General features: G+C 42.8%; 2 protein-coding genes across 2 annotated transcripts; both read left to right on the plus strand. All coding sequences in view use genetic code 11, as the record gives it.

The window, feature by feature from the left end:
- Positions 1 to 37: 37 nt before the first annotated feature.
- On the plus strand, positions 38 to 7,843 carry EGR_05580 (ER lumen protein retaining receptor; the record flags this gene model as incomplete). Its single annotated transcript, XM_024494829.1, has 7 exons — positions 38 to 128; positions 317 to 576; positions 3,183 to 3,435; positions 5,407 to 5,542; positions 6,926 to 7,088; positions 7,249 to 7,287; positions 7,421 to 7,843. The coding sequence occupies 7 exons, from the start codon at positions 38 to 40 to the stop codon at positions 7,841 to 7,843; spliced, it is 1,365 nt and encodes a 454-aa protein (XP_024350749.1).
- A 5,843-nt stretch (positions 7,844 to 13,686) lies between these two features.
- On the plus strand, positions 13,687 to 17,970 carry EGR_05581 (E3 ubiquitin-protein ligase 3-Mar; the record flags this gene model as incomplete). Its single annotated transcript, XM_024494830.1, has 2 exons — positions 13,687 to 14,714; positions 17,703 to 17,970. The coding sequence occupies 2 exons, from the start codon at positions 13,687 to 13,689 to the stop codon at positions 17,968 to 17,970; spliced, it is 1,296 nt and encodes a 431-aa protein (XP_024350750.1).
- Positions 17,971 to 17,985: the final 15 nt, after the last annotated feature.

Raw genomic sequence — 17,985 nt, forward strand, 5'->3', positions numbered from 1 at the left:
GTGGCGGTAGATTTAAAAACTGTGGAGTCTTGTCAAGATGAATATCTTTAGGCTTGCTGGGGATATGTCGCATCTACTTGCTATAATTTTGCTTCTCGTTAAAATATGGAAGACTCGTTCTTGTGCTGGTGAGTGTGTACTCACGTGTGGCCCTAGCGTACTCGTTGTGTAAATATCCGATACCCACGTGTAAACGCTTCTCGAAGATGTTCTGCGTACAGTTTTGCACAGTACTTGCCTGTTACATGCCTTTCTATTGTCCTGCCCATATTTGCCTACTTTCCTCCTGCCATGTTGTCTTCTGTTTAACTTCCAGGTTTATCGGGAAAAACCCAACTGATGTTTGCTCTGGTCTTCACTACCCGATACCTCGATCTCTTTCTTTACTTCGTGTCTGCCTACAACACATTAATGAAGATCGCATTTGTCATTCTCTCATACCTCACATGCTATTTCATGTTCTTTAAGTTTAAAACGACTTACAACAAGGAGGATGACATCTTCCAAGTCTTGTACCTCCTAGTCCCCGCTGCCGTCCTTGCTGTGTTGGTCAACCATCACTTGACTCCTATTGAGGTTAGCCAGCCTTTCGTATTAGTTGTCTACTAATTTCACATTGTAGGTCTTACTTATTTTTTCATATCATGTCTTTCTAGATTCTATTTTTTCGAACGCTAGGCACTTTAGGGTTCGTGATCAGCGTATTAATACCGAGAATGTGTGCTTCCACCTTAGCTTCACCGGATCGTCAACTTTACAGAAACTACACATCTCTCTCTATGATCCCAATTTGTCGACTAATTCAAACCATTTGCTCTAAATTGAAAGTATTTGAAAGATATCACCTTGGATGACCTTACATTTTTTAGCTTGTTTGTAATTGCATAAACATGTATCAAAACCTTTAGTCGATTTCTGGGGAGTTTTTCACGCACGAATGTTCCTTTTTGACAAATCGATTGTACCTTGCCCCTTTATTCGTCTAACTTACTTATAATTAGTTTTTTACGAGTTAATTTCATGACAATAAAAGGTTGAAATTGTCTTGGAAAGCCAATGAAAAGAATGATTGGAAGTGTTATTTGTCTTAAGTCTTGCTTAATGATTTTCCTTGTTGGTGAACTAAAACAGAATTTTCATTTACATCTGCACCCCGAAGGTCTACTTTCCCATTTGATCTAATCGTCTAGCTTGTCAGCTGGTTTATTCAGTCTTTCAAGTCCCTATCCTCTCTTTTTCGAAAACAAAGCCTTTGAAATACAATTACCAAAGGTTACTTGGTAGTTTTGCGCACTGCCAGTCACCATATCTCTGGCTTCAAGCTATCATGTGTATCCTAAATAAACGTCAAAAATAATGGCACCTATGGCTCTTTGATGGTCGTGATGTTGTCGCGTTCGTTGTAGCCTTCTTGGTATACAATTTTCCAAAGTTTCCATGATCTCTTAGATCATTGTCCCGTTCATTTAACTTCTGACTACTCGTAAATAAACCTTCCCTTTGGCATGGCGTATATGTTCGGAATGGATGTCATTATCAAAACAGTCGCAATAGGACGCCAAAACTACAATACTCTGTTCCATTTAATTGGAAGTAGTCTGTTTTTTGCTTGGATTGATCTAATTGATTGTAATGTTGGTATTGTAATTTTGTGGCGCCCAACCCCCCCCCCTTGAAGTCGTTTCAAGGTTCTGTTCTGGACAAAACCCATTTGTTAATACACAGAAGAGCTAATGGATGTTAGCGTGCCACTATTTTGGTGCCATAATAATTTTTCTCCATCAACCATCAGGAAGTAGTTGGTGCTTTATAAACTATTCACGGGTCAGGAGGGAGGACCATACTTTGAGTTTCCAAAAAGGTAAGGGAATTTGGTTCCAATACGAGTGATTCTTTTCATTGATTCCATTGGATTCAAGCTTGCCTCCTCTTTGTGGATCATATTGCAGAGATTTACTGATTTCGCCTCGATCAAGGTGGGCGAATTCCTTAATTTCTAATCTCTCATCTGGTAGGATTTGTAAAATAGGTCTACGGTGCTGATATTTCCCATCGATTTCTCTTTACTGCCTTTTTCCTCTTTTAATGCCACTGGCTGCTTTTCTTATTTCTGTTAAACTACCGGAAATGTTAAAGAAGTAGTAGTTCCTCGCGTTTTTGCACAAACACTGTAGGCAGCTCCTCAATGGGCACTTCTTAATCGTCTGAGTTTGGCATATCGTTTACTTCCTTATCACGGAAAAAAAAGTTGTGACTCGACACCAAAGGTTGATGTGGTTCCAATAACTCTTATGCGCAGTTACCGTCTTTTTGTAACTCTCATGTTCGTTACCTGGCTACTACAATCAGAATTGTTTCTCATTTCGCTCCAGTTCTCTTACCTCTGCCGCGCGAGGAACACCAAAGCCAAACTGAGATTTCAGTTTGTAGGGAAAAAGAACCGATTCTTAGAGGAGGAAGGTGTATCCATTTTTCCTTGCCAATACATTTTTGCAATTATTACAGCATTTATTTAGTACCTGCATAGCTTTAGCATACTAATATTTGTCAGTACGGCTGAACCACTCTGGGCCACCTAGGGTACGCTAAGCTCCTAAATCACTGTTTGCAAATGATTGCACTTATTGTTCCTACTGAAAGATCGACAGTTTAGTCAGGTATTCGTTGTTCATCCAGAAACAGGTGTTATTTGCGCTGAAGTCTCACAGAAATGACTGCGAGCCTGGGATTTTTACTAACACTATGCACCGAAGCCACCAAAATTTATTACTCTGGCCAGATGTATATGGGCTCGAATTTTACGCCTTCATGGGAAGAAACGCCGTTTATCTATATTTTTGTGTGGCATCCTGACTAACACCATCCAGAATAGCCTATGTCACGACTTGCGCTCTATTGGTAGTTGGAAATAAATGGTATTTGTCATTCCGTGTAGGAATTCTACGGTAGTATATCTTCTTTATGGCATGCCTGTAGAGGCACGATTTTCAGTTTGATCTTAGCGAATCACGCAATTGCACTTCCTTTTCCCTATATTTTTTTTGTCCCCTGTTATTAGTGTCAAAAAGACCGTAACCAGAAGCCCAAGTGGTAGTATTTGTTTGTTTGGACAAATGAGCATTAATCGCCTCACTTTTTGATTCACCTCATCAGTTGCGACGCTGGCTTTGTTGTCGTTGTAGGTTTTATGGACTTTCTCCATCTATCTGGAGGCGGTAGCCATTCTTCCACAGCTCTACATGATCACCAAGACTGGGGAGGCGGAGACCATTACGGCGCACTACCTCTTCGCGCTGGGTTCTTACCGTGCTCTCTACATCCTCAATTGGATTTACCGCTATGTAAATGAGGACACCTATGAGCTCATTGCAATTGTCGCGGGCAGTATCCAAACCGTCCTTTATGTTGACTTCTTCTATCTCTACGTCACTCGTGGTGCGTCTCCTCGCTTATCTGTCTGTCTCTCAGTTATCTTGTTGAAGTGAGAAATCTTGATGGAGTTCCTATGTTAGGCGTATTTTCATGCAATGACCGGTTGATATGTGTTTGTTTTGAAGTTTTTATCTTCCCACCTAATTGTAAGATTGGACATATTTATCAGCTACTTGATTACAGTGAAATCCTGGTATAAGGTCCTGAGCGAACCTTTGTTTCTTATCCGCGGCTGGATGCTATTTAAGGATTGAAAGTTTACCTACTTCCATATATCCATGTCATCCGCAGAACCTCCTTCCTGCTAGCTGGGCGGAATCTTGATTCGTGGTCCTATGTGTGCCTTAATCCTAATGTTCCAACTAAATGATATTTGAGGGTTTTAAAACTTGTAACCGTCAACTAAAATGCTTAATCTGGAATTGTGCCAATGTTTTTGCCCCTATAGGAGGTACATCACTGAAGAGTTGAATCGTGTTGCTATTTCGACAGCTGCTTAACAGGTGGTATGTTAGGGAAGTTAAGTCGAGTTTATTGTAGATTTTTTGGATAGTATTATTGTTGAGGCTTTCACATAACCTCACAGCTGTCAAATTGATGCTTCTCTCAACTTTGAGAATTGCACTATTCTTCTATTTGATTTGTTACATTCGTGCCAGTTTAACAACAGTAAATGCAAACTGTAGACTGCATCTGAATACCGACGGAGTTTGACTGAGACTCAATACATTGTCCCACTTTTTAGCATCTGGTGGGCTGTTATTGGAGGCTCTGCAATTTTGTGTTTTCAGCAAGTGATACTGCTTAATTCTTGAATAGTTTACATCCACTGCTTTTAATCTAAGGTCAATCCGGCAAGAGAACCGTCAATGAACCCAGGTAAATTGCACCAATGGATAGCTACCTGTGTTTCTACGTGGGGCCATTGCGCTGATAGTTAGGAGGCAGGTAATTAGTACCCAAATTGTTTTAGAAAGGAATCAAACAATTGTTGTGAATAAAGTCTAATTTTGGAGGCTTAGACAAATCCCATAATCTGCCTCCTAGTTAAGTAACCGAATTGGTACTGTGCACTACCTTGAAAATTGCAAATTCCTTCTACAATAGCGAACTAGTTGCATTTTCATTGAGGTGAGGATCCGCATTTTGAAGTGTATCCAATGAATAAACAAGCATTTTCATTCATTTAGCTTTAGTTTTGGTTCCTGATTGCACCTTTTAGGTAGACTTGACTTGCAAGTTCTAAGCAGTCGTGATTTGATGATTTAGAGGTTTTTTTCGTTACAAAATTAGGCGTTTTGAACTTAAAAGATTTTCTTCAGCTGGGGCCCGTTTGTTATTGCGGAGCCTTAGTAAGCTTGCCGTCACTTAAGGATTGTAAATCATGGCTGGGTATTTTGCTGCCTACCTACTTGCCTGGGAATCTAATAGCTAGCCTTCACGTGTCTTCAAGAGTCAAAACCTTGAAGTCTTTACATTTGAGATAAGATCTGAGTAATCCGATTACAGAGCTGAACGTTTGGAACCAAATGCTTACTTCCTCAATGTGTCAGTCACTGGGTGCATTCGTTCGTATTGTCATGAATGTGGATATGCGATCTTTCAAAGATAGCTTTTGCGCTTAACAGCGTATTTAGCGACCCATACAACCTAGGTGCCTTATTGTTCGAACATGACACCAGCAATTGCATGCTCAAACGGACCAATTCAATGCCTGGAAATACAGTCATTCACTAACTAAGAGCATCACATTCCACACCCTTGTTGTTTTGAACCCTACCAGTTTGTTCCCATACATGATTTGATGTGATCATAGTTGTCGTCTCTGTGAATTATGAGCTCCGACAAACGACGCTGGTGGAAGACGTGTTAAGCGTATACTCACCTCAGTTCGAATGAAGATAAGGAATACGACAAAGGTAAGAGGAGGCTGTTTGTAGAATTCAAAAACCTAGAATGCCCCCCCCCTTCTAGTCGAGTTCGCCCCCTTTATGTGCTTACCACTCTTAAGTCGTCTCTTACTCATTTCTTTCCCCAGTTCTGAAGGGCAAGTCACTGGTGCTGCCGGTTTGAATGGAAGTCCTCCCTTGCGGTCTGGTGGTGTTCTCTCGTGCGTCCCTGTGTGTAGATTGCAGCTCCCCTCTCCTTTATGTTTTTTTTGGTTCTACCTTCTTTTTCTTCCACCTCTATACTCTTACATGAGTGGGCACATTGTCCGCCGCATACAGGTGCCTTTCTTGCTTCTTGTTTAATACCTCTCCTTTTTTTCTCCCCCTGACAGAAACATGCACTCGCCGTGAAGAGTGGTGTGTTTTCATCGTTCAAGGGTTTGAGTGAAAATCTAGTAAAGCATTGTATATATTGTCTTCTGTATGGTCCAACCTAAACAGTTGGGTCATGGCACGTAAGTGAGGTGGCTGGGTATGGTATAAGTGGGTGCCAAATATGAATGAACAGGGGGGATTTCGCAACCCTGACTTGCGTTTATTCCTTCAGGCCCTCTAGCCCCATGTGTTGTAATTCGGGTCAGCAAAATGCCCTCCCGTGCGCTACTGATAGATTTGGGAGTTTTGAGTCCTTGAAGTCATAGCACGACTTATCAGAAGGGGGGAAGTGCATGCCTGGGAGGGTGTGGAGCCATTAAAACAAAGGTAGTATCTGTAGAGTGGTACAACTTGTTTAGACTTCAAAAAGGGTTTAAGCACTGAAACGGATGGGACAAAGTCAGCCAATTTAATAAAGTAACCGTAGGTTTAGTTTAGGTGAAGTTAAGTACTAGTAATTGCATCCGAAATGAAGCTTCTACCTATAGTCAAGAAGTTTATGCGGGACTTTTTAATGGCCAAGAGTTTATTTTAAATAGCGAGCATTGTGCATTTTCATACAAGTATGATCTTAAAATTTACAATTTGCATAATAATATGGAATCAATTGTCGACAAAGAGAACCTAGACTACATTTGCAAGTGTTATAATCTAGCATATATTTACTCCTTCCATTTTTAAGTACTTACACGGCGTTGGCAATGTGCAAGAAGTTTTAGGGAAAAATATAAAAACCCAGTTATCTCAAAGTTCATTGGATGATTTTCCACCAATGACAGTGTCAACTCCTCATTTTAGTGTGGATGTGAACATTACCGCAAGAAAAGAAAATGTCCGGCAGGTTTGCTCCATCAAAGGGAGATTGGGTTTGCAGCGATTCAAGGTACTTCCCCAGCCGTCATCTATTTTCTTAAGATGTGGGAACCTTAACTTTGCCCGTCGTGATAAATGTAATAAATGTGGACGTCCCAAAAAGAATAATCAAAGTGGGCACAGTTCAGGTAAAGAAATCGGTAAAGAGTTTGCTGAAAAGAGTCGAGGTCTTTTCGGCCCTGATGACTGGCAGTGCAAAAGGTGAGGTTTTGTCCTACTCCTATATCCCTCTCGCTCCTGCACATTAGCAGATAATCGGCGACTTCGAAATAATGTTCATTTTTTTTCATCATTAGCTGTGGAAACGTGAATTGGGCTCGGAGAACCGTATGCAATGTTTGTAATGCAGCCAAAGTCAACACGCAGGGTCAACGAACTGGCTATGGTGGCGGTTATATGGAACGAGATGAAGTTGTTGATTACAAACGTCACGATGAATCCGATGATGAATATGACGAGGTAGTTTTCTGGTTAACCTTTTCTTGTTTGGTTGATTCGTCCTGTTGAGTTTGTGTAAAAGTAGTGTGTATCCACGAGAGCCAGATGAACGCCATATTTACGCGACCTTGTCTGGATTCCACCTTTAGTGCTACGGATGATCGGCTTTTTCTTTTTCTAGTTTGGATTGAAAAAGAAGAAGTATCGGAAGACCCATGGAGTAAGTGGCTGAGTTTGGGCAGTACTGGGAATATTTCAATTCTTGCAACACCTGTTTCGCTAGAGGTTTTGGAAAATGAGACTTACACTCATCTCATTTACTTTTGAATTGTCTGCCTCTTTTGCTTCTCTAGAACGGCGACGAACCAGGCCCAGAGGAGGAGAAAGTGGTGGCAGAAGGAAACGACGGAGACAAAAATACGGATCCAGAGGACCAAGAGGAGAGGCAAGAAGAAGAGGAAGAATCCGGAGATGACGAGGACCTTGCGAAATATGACATTTGGGGCGACGATGATGGGGGCAATAATAACGAAGGCCAGAAATCCCCTACCACAAAAAATGGTATAAAAGGAGATTCGGCCGAGGATATTGATGAGGAGGAGGTTCAAGTGAAGAAGGCGCATACTTCATCGTCTCGATCATCCAGCGAGGGCAGTAGCAGCAGCTCTGACACTAGTAGCAGTTCAAGTGATGATGACAGTTCTTCGCTGTCCTCTTCTTCCAGCTCTTCCTCGTCGAAGTCTCGTTCAGCTCCAGAGGAAGAGAAGCGGGCGTGATCGTGAGGATATGTCTCCCTTGTGTACATTTATCCCCCCATTGTGTTTTACTAAGTACTACTCAACCAGTTGATCATGTTGTGATATTCTACCTGGAATAGCTAGGAGGGCCACCACCACCTTAAGTTTCAGCGCTGTGGTCTCCAGACAACTCCTAAATAGGTTTCTGTGTCAATACTTTAACCTATTCTTAAGGGCTTTCTTAAATCCACCCTGCTGCTGGTTAATGCGCAGAAATGAAGGTTAAAGTAGCTACCAAAAATCCCAATGTTACTTCCGTTGTGAGCTACCGTGGATTGGACCACCCGTGGGGGTTTTCCTGTGCTGCTTTTTGGATAGTCTAATTGGCGCGGTCCGGTGACTAATCGCCCGTAGAGGGTCCGCCCATCGCCGCTGCAACTGAAACACCTGAGTTACCCCCATGACTGTTTTGAAGGATTCCCAGTCTGAATGCGTTTGCTACGGTGTAGAGCAGCTGTGAAACTAGTGGCCTGAGCAAGCCCCCAGGGGATGAATGCCGAGAAACTTGAAAGAAGCTCACTCTTAAATATGTTGCAGGAATCTTCCCGCTGCACTGGTGCTCCTCTTTTTGAGGTTGTTCTTGGCGCTACCCTGAAGTATTATTCCATGTTATTAACTAGAAAGTGTTTTCCAAACTCACAAAGTAGAATTAAAGACATCACGACTAGTTTTGTTGCTGTTTGAGGCCTTTCGAACCCACGTTTATTCTTTATCATTTGCCGCGTCGGTAAAACTTGTACGGGGTGGAAGGGACAAGTGGATCTTGTTTACTGAAAAGATTGCATAAAAGCATAACTAGGTAATGCAATGCACAGATATGAAGTAGCTTCAAGAAACTGTTTTGCATGCGATCATCCCTCCTACCTGCTGCTGTTCTAACGCCGCCTGGTAGCCTTGCTATTCGCGGCATAGAGAGGTTTCCTATCTCCATGACTTTCTATTTTTAAATTATTGTTGGGTAGGTTTTCTGGTTTAGGTCCAGTGGTCTCTTGTGATTAGGAAAGTTGTCGGATGTCGAGATTGTTTCGGCGGATCCAGTCATGCATGACATATACCTTAGGTCTACTCAATTTCGGTATAATATTTCACCACTAAAGTCTAGGATTTTCCCATCGTCCCTCTTTCGTCACCAATGCAGTGATCAATTTGCCTTTGAGTCGTTCCAATGCATACTACTCTGGAGGAGGCCCTGTTATTAGTCTACTGGGAGTGTAGGTAGCATAAGAATAGTTTTGTTTTGTAAAGGATTGACAATTGAAGGGCTGATGTAGCACCAACCGGAACGCCAAACGGAACAGAATGTCATGATTTCGAGACGTTGACCAAAACCAGTTAAGAGTGAAGTCACTGGATGTTTATACGTAAAACCTAAACCGTATAGGTCCGTGCGGTTGCTTACGAAAGAATTAAGTAAATGGAAAAGAAATTTTATCCACTGAATTAATCACCGTCACGGTACACTGCCCTTCTCCGACGAGAAGTAAGCTCACTGCAAATTTCGTCTTCATGGGACGCTTTACTTCCAGAAGCAGACAAGGGAACATCGGCATAGTCGCTAGTTCCCAAATGTTCGCCCTACTTTGTGTGCGTTGGCGGAGCATCAGGCAAGAATACATAGGATGAGGGTGAGGGTAAGGCACTCTTTTCCTTCTTCTCATCCTGATTAACATGTGAATCTTCCCGCGGATGGGTTTTGTGGCATAAGGCAGGAGGTATGAATTCTCGTGGTAATAGGGCTTTCTACTGATTGACTGGTCTTGACTGTCTCTGGCTAGGCTCTTCTTGCTTGCTTTTTCGCCGTATCTCACCGAGTGGGCGTGCCTAAGCTATAATTGTTTGGAAAGAAATTAAAAGGTTCATCGCGCATACCCTCAAAGGATGGTGTGTGCCTTAAAAGTGTGCGTAGCATGGGTAGTGGGTGCATTGTTTGGGAAGAGCCAAATGCCTATTCGTTGGCTTAACCAACACAGGGACACAAAAGTATTATTTATCACCACAAGCCTGTCAGCAAAAGCTCAAAGACTAGGGTAAAAGACGTGAAGAACAAAGTGATAGTCTTTGAGGCACTTAGGGTGACTTATTTGCTTATCGGCTGCCACGTCCTTCACAGTTTATTTGGATTTCAAGGGACTGTTTTATTATCACCCACACAGAACATTGCCGAATGTTCTGAATGGATTAATCTCGATTTGGCGTGGCACCTGCAACATGTAATTCTTCAAGATTAATGCTAGAGGGTCGTCCAAAGAGTGATGTCATTGTCTGGCGATACACTCTACGAACGAAATTTCTATCAAATACTAGACAGATTGAACGGGAGGCCCTTCGCATCCATGGAATCGGATTGAAGATGATTCGGGAAGCAGACAAGCCTGGATCTTATATAGCAGTTTCAAACGAGACAATAAGGGGTGTTGCGCCGATAGACAGCCACATATAAACAATCGAAACCACTTTGTAGGCTTCTACAAGCCAAAATTAATTACAGTAAGGTATACCAAAACCTAACAAACTTCTTTTACCACCCGCACAAAGGTCCCCGCCTTGTAAAAGTCGTTCCATGTGCTCCTTGTATTCTTTCTTTTCCATCGGCCATTAAAACATAATCGATGTTAAAAGGGCCACCCATGAACCAGAAACGAAGGCTGAGTGTCAATTTTTCACCAAGGAGAGAGGGTAATCGAGTCTAGCGTCAGTTGTGCTTCTCGATGTTGCGATGAAAAATACCTGACTCTGGAATGCTCAACGCACGTCGATGTCCTACAACATGTCCCCTTCAAATGCCAGTCGGTATTCAGCAAAAGTTACACGGGAACCAAGGTTATGTAATAAAGCGAACAAGGAAATAGCTTCACATAATTTGTACTCGGTAATTGGTCCTCGTTTCCATTGCGAAATGCATTCCATCTTTGATGTTGACTTTTTCAAAGCCTTTGATGTAACGCCTAATATTCTCCTCCCACAGATATTGTTGTTGGTGAGTTGTTTCTCAGCCTTTCCGGCCCCATCAAACCTCTATTTTGTTCTATTTGGCTAATAAATTTGGCGTTTTTAGTTGATCTGTCGTTGCAATAAGTTAACTGTTCGTTTAATTCTCGTTTTAGTAACGAGCTACCGAATTGTTCCGGCATTGCACCACCGGCTGTAGCTCCCAAACCCTTCTGCAAGTCGACAATACATATTCTGCCGAAGGATTATGTCTCCCTTTATCTTTGGGGAAGTTCCGGGGAGCTACAATGTTGGAGCATTTACAACCAGTTTAGCTGAAAATTTCAGAGCCCTATTATTAATAAATGTACCTAAAAGTCTTCAATTTGAGTGATGATAACGACCCACATCTGGACCAAAATAGTATGTGATTCTCTCCCCTTTTCAAGCATAACTTGTTAACGCAATTACCCACCAAAGCTTTGCTTCTGTGTAACGAACAGTTTTTCCCACTTTCAGTTCATGGACACCCCCTCCAAATTTTCTAGCAAATTTGTCATGCTGAACTCCAGATGGGTTGGTATTTCCAATAATTCAAATGTTGTAATAATTAACTATTCAGCTTAATATAAGTGCTTATTTAAAGTAAAACGAGCAACCTCGAAAGGAAATACATTTTGATTCACATTTACGACTTAGAATACATAATGTTTCAACGTGAAAAGCTACGTTCCAATATCGCGAAGTAGTTATGTTGACCAAAAAGCCGTACCACTGAGCCAAATTACAATATGAAAGGACTGAAGAGCTTGTACAGTTAAATATGCAATTAGGGAAAATCTCAAACCACCATATAGCACCCCTCTTCTTTTGAGCGTCGACTTCGGTCCTCCCCTTGGTCACTTAGCCACATCGCCTTAGATTGTCGACAAAATAACACTTAGTGCTACTTATAAAGCATAAGTAGTAGTGTTAAACAAAATCCACAAAGACTGCATAATGTAAATATTGTTGAAAAATTTTCAATTCCAAAATAAGGCCAACCTTTTAATAGTTAATATTGTGGTTTTTTGTTAATGTTACATCCACTGTTTATGGTCGAAGAGCAAAAGTTGCCTTGATTCAAATGGAAACTTTGTGGTCTATTAGCGGGCTTACCATTTTAGCCCTACCTCGAAATATTTCAATAGGTAGTCGACCAGTAGACAGCTCATCATGATGACATCGTCGGTTATCCTCCAACTGACCCGTTCGCAACCCACGCTCCAAGGGCAGGCACCACGTAATGTCTACCCCTACTTCTTGTTAGTTTAGCAATTGTGGTGTATCATAATAAGTAAAAAGGTTACCATTAAGTTCTTTCAAAAACAATTATGACAAGAAAGATAGCCCCAACATCAAGAGAAATCATACCACATATCACAAAACCCACCCGTGAGAAGAATCGCGTTTTAATTAGAATAAGGAGGAGGATGTTTCTCCGACTGCCCATCACCTTTTCGAAACGGTAAAACTAAACAATCTTACCATCACATGCATAAGAACGTGGACAGACGGATATGAACGCAGGGTAGAGGCGTCTATGCTACGTTGGTGTTTTGATATTTACCTCTGGAGGTGAAGCGTCTCATGCAGAAGTTTCCAGCAAGCTGCTATCTCGTCAGGGAAGGACAGCGGATTGTGATGGCGACTACTGAAATTAATTAGGTCTTTTTCTGTAGACCTAGTGCATCAGTCTAATTTGTTATAACCAACCAAGTTTCGTAAACCAGCCTAAGCCAACTTATGATTGCCTCCCTTTATTCCGCGTTTAGTGGTTTTGCTTAAACCTTTGTTGACTTGTCGTGTTCACTATGTCTGCAGCTAGGACCGACACACAGGCTTTAACATGATCGGCACCAGCATGCGTGTCTGGACGTGTCCGCTTGCCTGACAGCCCAGCCTGGCCGTCCTGGCCTATGGACAATTCAGACAACGCTGGACTGCTAAAGCAGTCTTGGCTTAGACATCGCCATCGCCGCATTTTGCACAGGATGCGTAAGGTTTATCTGTCATTTGATCCGGCCGCTCCCACTGCTGTCATTTCCAGCTACTGACTGGTCCTCGCATCCCCATTAGTGCTGTTACTCTTGCTTTCCTATGGGAGCGGTTGCTTACTTGGTCCTAAGTTTTCCACTTTCTTGTAGCCAATGTCACTTGAACCACAACACAACGCATAGGTCAAATTAACACCGTCCTCTACTTGACTCGTCTTCCACCCCGTTTCGCAGTCTCCCATTGCTGTGTGTTTAAGCCGGTGGAATTAAGTCGTTGCCGTTGAATTGAACAGTCTTCGAAGTAAAAGCCTCAGCAAGTTTACTGTAGCTAACAGAATCTCCTAAGCATTTATTCCAACGGGGCCACTTTCCTTCTTATTAATGGTCTGTATTACCTGAGTGTACTTTACCAGTGTCTTTATGGATTTTCGTAAAAAAACGCAGGACTCGCAATTCATCTCTCTCGAAATCATCGGAAAAGAAGTCAAAATCTACTGAAAAGTAAAGAGAAGAATACCTTTTTTGGACTTTAATGAGCCTGTAAATAAATCAAGTTGATCTTTGAGATGGATGGTATAGTCATGACATCGAATACCAACTTATTAATTCGCTCGTCTCCATGTGTCCGGTTTGAGTTAACGATGATTTACTGATTCAACCTCACTGACGAGTAAATCTCTGCACTGGGTTTCTCAGTAGTAGCTGCGTTGCTACGACAACCGAACTGGAATCAATGTTCATTAATGCGGCGCTTTGATCCGGCTCAGCGGATCGCATCACTTGACTGGGTCAGGGCATGACGAAGCATCGCGATCTCATTCGATCCCAGAGTAAAGACTGCTTGGCATCGCATCAAAAATGGTGACACCCTCCGCTCAGTCCCTGGAGAAGGATCACAAGTCTTCAATATGCATACCTGAAGAGGCGTTAACAAGGTCTGTTGAAGCCACAGGCTTGAATTTGAACCAGTCTATCAGTAGTGCCGATGATACCTCTAAAATCAGCATTTTCGAGCTCTCTATACCATACACTTCCACACCAACCCCGGCCCTTATTCCTGCTGAAATTGTACCCACAAATTGTGCCAAATCGGTTCGACCGAGTATAGCAGCGCCTCGCTGTCGTATCTGCTACGAAGAAGGGTTGGATCCATCTCCCCTTATTTCCCCATGTCGATGTAAAGGAACAGTGGGCCTACTACATAAGACTTGTCTAGAGCACTGGCTCCAAGTCTCACAGACAATTAGTTGTGAGATCTGCGGCTATTCTTACAATCTTCGGCCAAAATCACCGCTACCCACCGAGCCAAACACCTCGAAGACCTCCTCCAGTTTCGCTATTGGACGAGTCAATTTCTTACGAGAGTGGTTCCGTTCGCGCCTTGTTCAGCGCGACGTCATAACCGATTGTATCTTCTTGGTTCTTCTGGCATCGATCACTTGCATCGGAGTGTACTTCTGTGTCACAACAAGTCTTCACTTCTTGCACATCGATAATTCAATGCTCTGGCAGGTTCCGGTACTCATAGGCCTAGCTGTGGTTCTGCTACTAATATTTATTCTGTGGATCATTCTTGCTGTCAGGCATCATATGAGAGCCTATCTCTCACATCGACGACATCAGGAGGACCGAATTCGTGAGTTCTTCCACCGACGAGCGCTTGAACGGCACTGGAGGTTCTCGGTGTATCCACGGCCTAGGGGATCGTCGTTTGCCTTGCCATCCTTCTCCACACCAAACACAACCGCATATTTAGAGGAACGGGAAGAACACGGTGGTAGTGATCATAGAAGCATGAATGCTGTCATTCCACCCCTCCATCTATACGCTGTAGCAGAAAGGGGTGAAGTGGAAGAAGAGGAGGGAAAAAGAACCCAATCCATCGTGTAAGCAGATTTTTCTGCAACCCCATTATATACTTACCGACAATAAGTGTTCGCCGGTAGGCAAGTTACGTAAAAATGTTATTTTCATACCTTTGTACCAGTTCGTGGTTGTATTAGTGTGTTTATTTTTGTCAATAAGGTCGTTATTTTTCAGGTAGAGAATTTTTGCATTTTCAGTAAAATGTAACTAAATAAGCAAGTTGTTTTTATGGTATGAGGAAGCAAATTTCTTATGGATGAGTAGCGCCCCCGGTCTTCTCCGAAGACGAGAGAGGATGTAACGCTCAATCAGAATATGTATTGTCGCTATACAGAAGGAATTTGGGCTACTGGCATGACCTGCAGGCCAGGCAGCTCAGCGTAGGTACAATAGCGGCGATCCTAAGTGACCCTGTTACTAAAACCGAACGTTAAACAAACAACCAAAGCATTACAGAATTTCAGAGGGGCTAGGAGATCAGTAGCATGGACGGCATGAGCGTAGAAATGAAGGCCCTGGAAGGATTTTTCATAAGTGTGAGAAGACTTTCACGCTTGGCAATAGTTTTAACCAGGCTGGTTCACTAAAAACTATACCATGTTCTACTGGAAGCGAATTTTGTTTTCCAAATACCGTTCGTAGAAACATCAACTTATAGAATTTAAGATAACTTCATAGGACCATTGTCTTCATTCATCTCCTCTTGTTGACATTCTTATTTAATACTGCTCATCCGCTCATCTTCTACCGAGACAATCTTGTAAGTTGATAGTCCAAGTCTTGGTTTAGTCAACTCCTCCCTACGTGACTGGCTGTTGTCCATGACTCAAAGTTGAGTCACTCGTCAAACATTCGCGATGATTTGACTGTCTTCTCTGCGTAAGTCTCTGTAGTTTCAGTCACCTGCGGAATGCGCCACCTTTCTATGATACAAAGGCGTCTAATCAAGTCCTACTGCCAGCATAATATCGCCAACGCCAACACAGTCTATTGTGCATGCGTGCAAGCTGAGGCGACGCTGATTGGCCTGAAGTCAAGGCCTTCATCGTCACGTAGGCTGTGGTATACGGGCTTTCAATTGGTGACCACCGCTGCATATTCCGCAGTCTGTTAGAGAAATAAAGAGTTTTTTTACCTCCGAGATTCCCTTAAATAAAATGCAGTTTTCTGAAAACTTTGATGGATAGAGTTGAGAAAAATTTAAAAAAATAGGACCCAATGCTGAAATGAGGTAGCTTGCCATGGACCGCTCCTTCGGGGTGATCGACCAGTTTAACGCCTTCAAGCGTGACGTGTTTTAATTCCGGTTATTCCCACTTTTAATCAATACATGCTTCTCCCAAACTTTTAAACAAATTTGTCATAGTGAAGTAAAAATGTGTTGGTATTCCAGCAACCCGAAGCCGGATATGCTCCCTCGCCTTAGTGGTGGGGCTATGTCAGGTTCGCCTTTACCTAGCGACGAGACAGTGTCCCCTAGCCATCGTCGTGTGCTTATGGTGTGTCTAGATGTTTGTGTCCGGGTCCTGATCTAGCCAGGATATCGGTCATCGTTAAATTGAAAATGTTTTTATCTCTTGGTTCAATATTCTAGCAGCCTATGGCTCAAAGCAAGCATGTACTGCAATAAGTTACATGTTCGTTAAACTCTTGGTTTTGCTAACGGCCATTTAGGGGCTTCGCCATTGTACCCATGCCATTAGCCCTCAAACCCTTCTTCATGTCGACACTACACATTCCGCCCAAGTATTATGTATTCTCTCGTCTTCAGAGAAGTCGCGGGGGGCTGTGGTACTGGGACTAAATTCTTTCGCACTAGGGAAGGGCTGGTGATATGGGTACCTTGTCAACGCGTTTAGATGTTCAACCTATTTATTATTTAGCTCGCAAGTATTACATTCTAGGTCCCTCAATATTACAGTTATCGGGAGAAGACAATGACAATACTCTAAACTGAGTCACCTGACAGGAAAAGTACTTTGCTAGAAGGTGAACTTCGCATTTATCAAACAGAATGCTGGTTTACCTGACAAGTTTCACGTCTCTCACATCGGCCATTTCCGGCACTATACTGGAAAAGGTTAGTTCAACAGAGGGTGCAGAGTTAGCGTCACACACACTGGTTCCATAAATTTACTTTGTGTAAACAAAGCAGGAGCGACTTCTCGTACAATTCATCCATGCCTTTATGTCTGCACCCAAGACGCAAATAAAGCGTCTTAGGCGCATATAACTTAACCATGTAGCCATGAAACTTTTCCTACGCTGTTGGTTAGTGCAGACAATCTTAGGTACGTAGATTAGGAAATTGAAATCGCCCTTGCCTCGAAGAATTGTCGACATGTTTACTTTGAAATACCTACCGAGGTTCCTGGACGAGGCGGGAGGTTAGACGCGTTTACCGGAAGTTGAGTCGAATAAAAACAGCCGAAGGCATTAAAAATAGGTAGTGGGTTTGCCAACATGCCCTTCTTGATTGCTCAATAACACGGCTTCAACTATTAGTGTTATTCAATGCCTTAGTTGCTCGTTTAAAACGGTTTTGGTAACGGGTTACTTGGGAGCCCCGCCACTGTACTCTTACCGGGCGGCCTCGCCTCCGGCCTATGCAAATAGCTCCATGCCCCACTGTACATCGACAATACATATTCTGCCCGAGTATTATATCTCCTTTCGCCTCTGGGGGAATCTTGAGACGCTAAAATTGGGTCGGATGAAAACGGTCGAAAGCATTGAAAGTAGACCGTAGGGTTGCCCATGTGCCATTCTCTACTGTCCAATAACATGATTTCAACCGTTCAAGTCAAATAAGGTTCCACACAAGCATGTCGAAAGTATCAAAATCAAACTTCCAGAGTAAGCTCATGCCGCGCTTGGGATAAAAGAATCGCTCATTGATTTTCTTGATGAAAAATATTAGTACGATGCCAAAACTCCCCCTCAACATAAACACTTATTCCTTGTAATCTCCCAAGATCAATATATAACATCTTCTCTGGTTAACACAGCCACTACCGGGAGCCTAGACATTCCGCTGTTCCAACACAGCATCAGCTGTCGCTAATTATCTCCGGAACAATTAAACCACGGTCCAGAAATCACGAAAAGTACGACAGCATTCAGGCCACAAGCACTGTCTCCCCTCTACTGACCCGCCTCGTGCAGAGCTATCATATATCGGCAAACAAGACGCTACACTTCCATGATGCGAGGCCCAAGGAGGGGAGTCGGGACACCGAGCCACCACATATACGTGATGTTGACAGTGAACGTTAAATACGCGCCCCATAT

The sequence above is a fragment of the Echinococcus granulosus genome (genome assembly GCF_000524195.1).
Source record: "Echinococcus granulosus chromosome Unknown EG_S00042, whole genome shotgun sequence".
Taxonomy (NCBI): domain Eukaryota; kingdom Metazoa; phylum Platyhelminthes; class Cestoda; order Cyclophyllidea; family Taeniidae; genus Echinococcus; species Echinococcus granulosus.